Genomic DNA, 9,691 nt, shown 5'->3' with positions numbered 1-9,691 from the left:
GCAGCTATGCTATAAACTTATGCTGTACATAAGTAGTCCTTTACATTATGATTTACAAAAATACATCACCATGTTATACAAGTGTGTGAGCGTTTGTGTGTGTTCACTATGACATGTTGAAGGATTAACGTTGTAATGCATTACATAGACGAAGGCAGGTCATCCACCAACATGCTGATATATATGAGAGGGTGCAGCAAATGACAATGACGTTTGAGTCAATAGGTCAATACTCAGAAGTCGAGCGCTGGTTTATTGCATGTATTTATTGTCCAGGTACCTTTAAACGGTATCCATGCCAGTTAGTGAAAGAAACACTGAATGTGCTGACTGCGCTGCTGGTTGATAACACATTTAAGTTGTACATATTTACATAGAAAAGGTGGAACAAACACAAAACAACAAGACACAATAAAATAAAAGTCTTAACAAAAAAACAATGCAAATCCCTGGTATTTATGTCCCCACATATGTCTAAAAATCACACAGCAGACATCATTAACATAGTAATAAAGGCACTGAGATGTTTATTATATACATTTCATTGATCTTAAATAAGGGAAGTTTACTTTAAGGGCTTTCACAGTAAGAAGCATAACATATTTGATACTTTATATTTCACAAGAAATAAACAATGAAAATCAAGATCATACTTATAGTATTTAACTTGATCATGTACTCAAACATGTATAATTTAACAGACAAAAGGACCACTAGAGGCAAATTCAGTAAATATATTGGAAGTTAAACTCATTTAAGTTAGAAATCTAAAAAAAAAGGCAAACATATTTAAAAAAAAATAAAAAATAAAGAGATATTCCTTACACTGGGGTTCTATGCAACAACACAAACAACACAGCCCTCTTGTTTCAAGGTCCACTTGTCCTTCTGCCTATTATTTCCTAACAAAAGGGTTTTTATTATATCACAATTATATCAAAAAACATGGGCTCCAGCACAAGGTACAGAATGGAACAAAAACCTAGTGGCCTTGAATCTTAAGTCGCTCATATTATGCTCATTTTCAGATTCATAAATTGTATTTTGAGGTTGTACCAGAATAGGTTTACATGGTTTTATTTTCAAAAAAACACCATATGTTTGTTGTACCGCATATTGTTGCAGGTCCTGCTTTCACCCTGTGTGTTAAGGTCTTTGTTTTAGCTACAGAGTGAGACATCCCACTTCTATACTATCTTTGTTGCACATGCACAGTAGCTAAAGGAAGATCACAGCTAGATAACTTCCTCCAACTGTGCGCAGTACAAGGCAGGATTAGCTGGGAGACTTCTTCTAAACGAGGGCGCACTTGTGGAATACCTGCAGAACAGGGACATGGTAGTGGTTCTTTTGCAGATTATGGTGAACTAGTGTGTGTTGAGAACGAGCTAGCATGCTAGCGCTAGCATGTGCTACTGTAAGCCACCTCGTCTTGTCTAGTGACGTAGAAAGCCGTGCAGATTTTGAACAGCTCACCCGGAGACTGAAGGCAGAGGACATTCAGAAACTTGTAACTAGCTCAAAACAACATGGATAGTTTTTGTTCCAAGTTTTAGTGTGTGTGGTAGCACCAGAGACTCAAAATACACCAAAATACCAGAAGGTTTTTTTCATAATAGGGTTTTTTTCATCACTTTACTGGCATGATTCTTCCCCAGAATGATTTGTGGTTTTATTTTCGCTTTGTGCTATTCCCGTGCAAACAGAGGGGACAAGAAAGATAAATTGGCATTTCAGTGTTGCAATAAAAATAAAAAGTCTAAATGTCCCGCAAGCTTCATGTAGTTCCATATGAATGTGCTACTTTCAAAGTTGATGTTCATGACAAGACACATTAAAAAAACTACAATCATACACACCTCATCTATTGCAAAGAACATTCTGGTCTTCCACAAAAGAGTGTCAATGTTTTAATATAAAATAATTAATAACATGGATATCGGATAATAAGTGCTGCCACCAAATGAAGGGGAATATCAAGAGCGTGCCTACAGTACCTACCGTCTAATTTGTTTTCTCTTTGGCATAATGTGATCTATCAAAAGTAGATCATTTGCACTAAACAATGAATTCCTGCCAGGCACAAGATGTAGCTGCGGTAAGCTATAGAAGTCTATAGATTAGAGACCAGTCCCTTCCCAACTGATAGATCTAATTAAGATGAGATTAAAAGTTTGAGATGATAAGTCTTGGGGTTCACAGAAATTAACAAGTACAAACCTTGAAGCTGGAAAAAATAAAAATAAAGAAAACGCAACATTTCAGTGTCTGTTAGCCTTCCTCTCCACAGTCTGTAAAAATGGTAGAGCACTTAAATATGCTTTTATGTGACCTTCATTGCACAAACATAATCAACATTTGATAGTATCCTAATGACATTCACTGGCCTTCTCATTCAAATGCTGTGATACGATCTCCGTTGAACAGGTCCAAGGTGCAAGTCTACAGGTGGGAACACTTCTGTTTCACAAACAACAATAACCTCGAAAGCTGAAAGCAGTACTTGACTTTAGAAACTGAACCCCAAACCACGTCATTCAGTGTTAAACTGGAAATAATTTAAAAAAGAATCTGCCTACTGGCGTCCAAAAGGCTTGTTAGCCTCTACCCAACTGAAAAGTATCATCTAAACAAACGCTTTTAATAGCACGACTGTTCTTACAGGTAGCCTCTAATTTTTCTGTAGCATTTTACTTGAAGTAAGAGTGACATGACACTGTCATGAACACATGATACTGTCATGACACAGCCATGACACATGAACCCTAACTATACCCATACCTTGTCATGATAAAACCGAATGACACTTACTAAAAGAAGAGATATGATATGAACATTTTGGACTTGTTTATGATGTTTATGACACATTTATGACAGTGTCATGTCACTCTGATGTAGATACCTTCAAGTAAAGAGTAACCTATGTTTCCAAGTTATTTACTGTGTTAATTAATATTAACACCCAATGTAGTTTTTGGATTTGGGAAATCAACTTGCATAGATATTCACCTTAGCTTTCCAATCATATCTTTTTTTTTTTTACAGTTTTATTGCATCTACTATGTTATTTTGTTAGGCATCTTCTTAAAACTTCAGCTGGGTTGAGTAAAAACAATGCAGCAGAAGACTGTACATAAACGCAGCCAGCGGCTACATTCACATGCAGTTTACACCAAATTACCAGAAAAATAAAACACCCTGTACAACATGCAGTAATGCAACCCAATAAAACAGCCCTACAATAAATAATAACTTCACAAAACGTGGTTCTTCATATCAATATAACAACACCACCTCAAAGTATGAGCGTAAAATAAGGTCATGAATTCTCTCTAGCAGTTTATAAAATCGTCATTATCTTCTTAAGTACTTTTCTACAACACCGGGCTGTTGTGCTGGATTGCAGTACACTGAACCGGGTTTCTATTAGGGTCACTCATAGAAATTAATGTTGCAGCCTACAGTGAGACATAGTCAGTGGTATATAATACAATGAAAGTGCCGCCTGACTGAATGCCACAAAATAAAGTACTGGTAAGTGATGTGTTAAAAGCACTATAAAGGGCACAAACATTAGAGTCCAGAGGGCTCGTACAATGAAAAACATCAGCCCTAAAAAGGATTTTGATCGTCTTCAACAGGGGAGGAAATTGATTGAAAATGAGCATTTTAAATACTTAAATATGTATACAATTTTGTTATCTTTTAACAAAAACTGTACACATCTGGTACCAATACAAACAACATTTCAAGTGTGGTTACTTTAAAAAGGACATCCTCTGATACATCATATCAAAAATATGAAGCTTTAGTAGCACTTTTGTTCTGTATTTATCTAGTAAACTTAACAATACATTACACTTCAAAGAAGTGAATGAGGTCTTTTTTTTCTTCTTCCAGTCCAATGTCACTGCAGTGGTGCTTCCGAGCCTCAAATGTCACAAGCGGTCTTCCGTGAACAATGCTTTGCTCTTCAACTTTAGATCCACTTCTACTGTACTACTTTCTTCTGCGCTCCACCGGTTACAATCCTAAAACACTTCCACTTCACCATCCAATCGCTTCTCGGCCCGTCACACGATGCCCCTTTTGCACTCCTTCCTCTTCAACATGACCTTCAATCAATTTTTTCGACTTTCCCGATAATCTTCTCCTCAAAGATGGGCAAGATAGCATCATCTTCACGTACCTCTTCAAACACCACCCCACAGTCAAACTCGTCGCTTACCTTCTTGAAATAATACCTAAAAGATGCGAGGAACGTTAACTTCATTAGGTTAAACGCTCTGACCTTTACTTGCATTTGTACACTAAGACGATCAGGTTTAAAGATTTGAGATTCACTTCAATAAGTATATCATTTTTAATCAGTACATCATGCTACACCTGACCATGCCCCTATCATTTGTCAAAAATTAAATTAGGGATGCAGAACCATGGCCTTTAAGAGTTAGACATTCTGACATGAATTTCATCTAATCAAAGATGACCACAAATGTGTTACAGCCATCTCTTTAGTCAAAATCCCCAGTAAAAACTTGGACCTTTAATCATACTACTCAAATTATATTTATTCCCATATATCCCCCAGACAAATATAGCTCTGATAATGTTTAAGGACTATTTGGCAGCCTCAAAGCAAGTTTTGTTACAGACAATGTCATTTTAATGCAATCCTGCTTGCTGATGATTAAAAGATCCATCCTATTCTAATTTTAGTTGTGATACATCGCTGAAGTTATGGCCATAGACACCAAACAGCACCATAAATCTCACCTGTAATTTCCTTTCTTTGTTAGCAGTTCTGTGAACTGGCGCAGAGTGACGACCCTCCCTTTGACAGACGTCCTGTACGGTATCAGCTCCTCACAGAAGTAATACGCCACAGTAATGTTTTCACATGGCTGCTTTTTAGTGGCTTTGTGTCTGCAAGTTGAAAAAAAACAAAAACAGATAACTGTTAAGAAAATTTGAAACGTTCCCATTATTTTTTAACATATAAAACATTACCCTATAGCTTGTAAATGGTGTTGATCATGATTCTGAACTTTAATAAATAATAATTTCCTGACTTTAACAAGCAGATGTCTCTAGTGATAGAAGTCCTGCACTTTGTGAAAGGTGTTTACATAACCTTGAAGGGAATGAGGAACTTAAGATCAACTGAGGTCATTCCATACTTTGCATCTTGATGGCCGACCACGAATCAATTACAGGTACTGAGTGACGAGAGAAACTACAGGCTAACATCATCTTGTTTGCTGGATCACATGCAGAACAGCGTTTTTCAATAAGCAGTTCTGGAGGAAACAATATTGACGCTCTCTAAGATTAGCTTGTATGAATAGAAAACAACAATAACATAATAAACAAGAGAAATGACAAGGACTTTTTCAGCAGGACGTGCAGGTGAAAAGTACACACATTAACTGAAGTGGAGCTTCGTTGGGCTGTCAAAACTGGCTCAAAATGATGTTTGTATGTTCCTTCTTAGAAACACAAAGGTTCAAACTATTTAAATAAGAAGGCAAACGTACGAGATATATAACTATAGGTATATTTATTTGAACTAGACATGTCTTTTAAAAGATTTGCATCGCTACAAAACACAAAATAAACGTATATGGGCCTTACTGTAAAACTTAATTTAAAGACTGTAAAACTCTCTCCCTCTCTGCACCGTGCTATGTGCAAACTTGCTTGTATGATTTGTGTGACGTCCTGTTGTGTTATTTAACCCCCCAATGTAGCACAAGTAGACTTTATATTTCACAATTACTGTTTTCAGTCAGATTGTTCATAGATCTCAACATTTCTGAATGCACTTAAAGGCAGCTTGATTTAACAGAGAAAGATAAAGAAAAGAGACAGAGGAACAGTGCTTTGTTGTTGCATTAAACAGTTGGCTGTTACACAACCCCCTGGGCTATTCAGTGCCTGAGTTTTTTTTTTTTTTTTTTACCCTTTTGTTTCTTAACTTTCTTGTGGCATCGATAGAGGCAGTGCTGTTTCCTGTATACTGTACTGTACTCTAACACCGTCTCACAACAGACTGTCTAGTCTCCGGTTACATCATTGACCACCGCAACGTGACGTCGCAGGCCGCTGCGTTTTTTTTCCTGCTCCCCCCTGTGGTCCCCACCGTGACAGCCTAAATGCACTACACCCAATAAAAAAAGAAGAAAAAAAAAGAAGAAAAAAAAGAACTGCGTTTTGACCGCACCGTCTGAGGACCAACGCAGTCAGTGTAAATGCACGCTTAGATGCTTGTAGCTGGGTATAGGTCTGATAAAGAGGGGTAATTATCAGGCAGCCAGACAGAAGTTTAAGTAAATATGTGTACTCTGGTATTCATGGCTTTCTCTGAGTGGAAGAGGCCCTAGATTGATGATCTTACCAGAAGCCTTTGGGTGTGCCATGGTGCACAATGAGATAATGTTTTCCATCTCGATCTTAAAGGTTTTTCACCAGGCATATTTTGTGCAAACTTCCACAGTAACTGCCACATTACTGCATCTGTTTTTGTCACTGGAAAGTAATTGAATTTACAGTGGCATTACTAGTTATACATAAGTCTTGCAATGCCAGACCTTCCTCCACAGCGCTGCGATAGAGGGTCTGGCTAGTTCACACAGCATTCCGGGAAAGGAGAAAAAAGTTTTGGGCGGCGCTAAGCGCCCCGGTGCCGCTACAAAATAGCCTCGGCAAGGAACTTGTTTCGGTGGAACATGTGTACATTCAAAGGTTGTTTTAGTCGTGCAACAGAAAACTCAGATTGGACAGATAGACTAGCTAGCTGTCTGGATTTACCCCGTCGAGATCTGAGGAGCAGGTAACCATAGTCCTAATAAATCCACCGGAGTTTAAAATGCCAACACAAAGAAAGAGGAAGGTAACAGATATCCGACCAAAATGAAAGACATCTGGCAGAATGTCCAGCGGCATCGGAGCAATCCCGGAAGTGGAACGCCGTGGATGTAGACTATACAAAAGGCAAGTCAGAGTTACTGAAAGTTCTAGATATAAATTTTGTTTTCTCTAATTGTTAATTGTTACTACTTTTATATGTTATACTCTTTTTTGTGACCAATGTAACTGAAAACACCACTATGTTCTTTCAGAATAACCAGCTTTTTTCCCAAATTCCACTGTTTTGAGATCGGACACTGGAGGCACTGAAAGATTCATTTTGCCGTAACATAAGCAGTCCTAAAGCCCAGTCCTCACAAGTCTGACCAGCTGCTTCACTCACCGGCAGTGCCATTTCATCTGCCTCTTACACCCCTGTTCCCCTCCATCTGTTAAGTACCCATCTGAGAGGGCAGTTATACATCAGACAGAATGATGTTTCTGACAAAACATCAAAAACGACTTGCTCCCCAATACTTCTGCCTCTGCAAGAACACAGAAATCATACACATCTACTGTCTCAGTGATCCTCTTTATGGTCTTCATGGGAAATAACCAGCAAGGGATCTAACATTTGTTTGTACTAGACACTGAAAATAGTCTTTTCTCACTGGCTGCCAGGTGGCTGTTAAAATCATAGATTGCTCCAGTCAACAGTTTAACCACACAAGCAGTGTGCAAAATAAATAATAGACAACTAACTAGACAAGATACCACATTAAAACAACACTGCACAATGACACAGCACACAGAGGAGGGGATTAGGGAAAGGGGTTGCTCATTACTGATTTCTAAAGGTTTTCTTCAGTAGCTCTATAAAAAAAACCAGTCCTGGGTTACTAAACTACCAGTCATAGGAATGGGAAGTAAAGTGGGTTTGCCGTGACCTATGGGGAATTTGGAGCTAGTGGGTAAAATTAATGGTAGGACACGGTGGACATACTCAGGCTGGGAGAGCTCGCTGTCAGAGACGGCGGGCACCACGCTGAGCGGAGGGAACAGGGCAGGCCTGACTGCAGTACGACCCCTCTGGATTACCTCCATCACATACCTGAGGGACCGAACAACCCCAGTAGTTAGACACACACTCGCTTTAAGGAGCACACAGGCTAGAGAACAAAAGGGTTTCATTTTGACTAAAGAATAAGGATCAAGTTAAAAAGATTCTGTTGAAAAACTGCATTTAATTAAGTGGACAGATAACTGTGGTAATGATGTCCGTCCAGTTACCTTTGCTTAAGTTGTACAGTTCCAGACTTAATCTTCTCCTCCTCAAGCCGTCGGCGCACCTCCTCCAGCTGGATGAGGGGGCTGGGAGCTGGATTTGGGGGCATGGTGGGATCCTGGATGAAAGGGTGAGACGGCTGCACGTTGTTCCGCAGTTGAGCCTCATGGCCTGTGGTCCTCTTGGACACAGTCGTACTCCTGAAATATAAAGTCATGACTTTGTGAATATCAACAATCAAACTAAACAAAGCAAGAGTATTCAAAGACAGTGCCTTTTTTCCTTTTTGTCCATTGTTAGTCCGTGCTGCTTACTCTTAACAACACTTAAAAAAAAATGCTTGCACTGAGTTAATTGTCCTCACTGACCCATATGGGCTCCTCTTATGTTGAACCATTTCTTTCTGTCCTTCCATTAGCCACAAAAGGATCTTCTGGTTTTTCTCCATCTCCTCTGCAGGTGCTGGCATGTCATGAGGCCGCACTTCCTCACCTTTCTTGAACGCCCTTTTAAACTGCGTGCCACCTTTGCTACTGAATAATTCAAGAAAACGACTGGTAAGCAAAACGCATTTCAGATGCATGTTACAAGCCAGCTTGCTAGGGGGAAGGAAAATGCAACATAAAAATAAAATAAAGTTATTTATTGACAAGGAACTTAACAATTTACAAACACAAATGAAGAGGCAAACTACGGAGAGTAGAAAGGGCTAACCAACAGAGGACTCTTTAAATGAAAGCTACTACTAACTTTACCTAAAAACAAAAAAACAAAAGAAAAAGTCCTAATCCAACTTGACTGATCAAACAACATACCTATCCCTGGTCCCGTCGCCAGATAATGAACAAGTGCCTCAGTTCTATCTCAAATTAATCACAAAAGCGTTTACAGTGCATTACTGAGAAAGAGGAAACTAATGCTTAAGTTTGGTACATACCTATACCCTGTATGCTCCATGGGGTTGGATCCCATGCCATCTGCGTAGGTTCGAGACTTTGATCCGTAATGACTTGTCTCTGTGCTCCATGGCACGCTACTGTGTACACGAAGGGCCGCCTCAGCTTCTGCCTGCTCTTTGGGCTTGCCGACGCCTGCGTGGTGGATGTGGTGCGCATGTTTGTAGTGGTACAGGTGGCTGGTGTCTCCCTTGAGACCGTGCCTGGATGAATGTTTAACCTGCGCTGTTCCAAGTCCTGTCCCTTTGCCCCCTGGGACAGCGTCTGGTGAGCGTGACTTGGGAGAGTGACGGCCTGTGCCTGGTGACTGGCTCGCGGGAGTCTTCATGACCCGCTGGACGTGGTCGTCCAGGATGCTCTCGGGGTTCTCCTCATGAGCATCACTCAGAATACAACCGCTGTATGTGTTGTCAGCATAGCGCGAGTTGTAATTCTGCAGATAAGCACCAGGGGGGAACCTGTGACTGGATAATGCTGTGGCTGTGGGCATGATTTCATCACCTTCCTCTTCCTTTAGAACAAAAATGCACACACAAAACAAAATATAATTTAGCCATAAAAATGTAATCTGGAATAACAATCTGGAAAAAAGTAAAATCTG

General features: G+C 39.6%; 1 protein-coding gene across 7 annotated transcripts in view; it reads right to left on the bottom strand.

Annotated features, from left to right (window-relative positions):
* Positions 1 to 233: 233 nt before the first annotated feature.
* Positions 234 to 9,691, bottom strand: part of axin1 (axin 1) — a 36,078-nt gene continuing 26,620 nt past the window's right edge. For 5 of the 7 annotated variants that reach the window (XM_032537535.1, XM_032537534.1, XM_032537533.1 and 2 more), the window contains 6 exons: positions 9,072 to 9,601; positions 8,503 to 8,667; positions 8,140 to 8,334; positions 7,853 to 7,960; positions 4,777 to 4,926; positions 234 to 4,244 (listed from right to left, as the gene is read on the bottom strand). In XM_032537535.1, the coding sequence (XP_032393426.1) occupies positions 4,118 to 4,244; positions 4,777 to 4,926; positions 7,853 to 7,960; positions 8,140 to 8,334; positions 8,503 to 8,667; positions 9,072 to 9,601 (1,275 nt within the window). In that variant the 3' untranslated portion in view covers positions 234 to 4,117. The remainder of the gene's footprint in view (positions 4,245 to 4,776; positions 4,927 to 7,852; positions 7,961 to 8,139; positions 8,335 to 8,502; positions 8,668 to 9,071; positions 9,602 to 9,691) is intronic. The other 2 variants (XM_032537537.1, XM_032537539.1) reach the window with 2 other exon arrangements.

This window comes from Etheostoma spectabile, chromosome 15 (genome assembly GCF_008692095.1).
Source record: "Etheostoma spectabile isolate EspeVRDwgs_2016 chromosome 15, UIUC_Espe_1.0, whole genome shotgun sequence".
Taxonomy (NCBI): domain Eukaryota; kingdom Metazoa; phylum Chordata; class Actinopteri; order Perciformes; family Percidae; genus Etheostoma; species Etheostoma spectabile.
The sequence above is the reverse complement of the archived record's forward strand: the minus strand, read 5'-3'. Positions and strand labels throughout refer to the sequence as shown.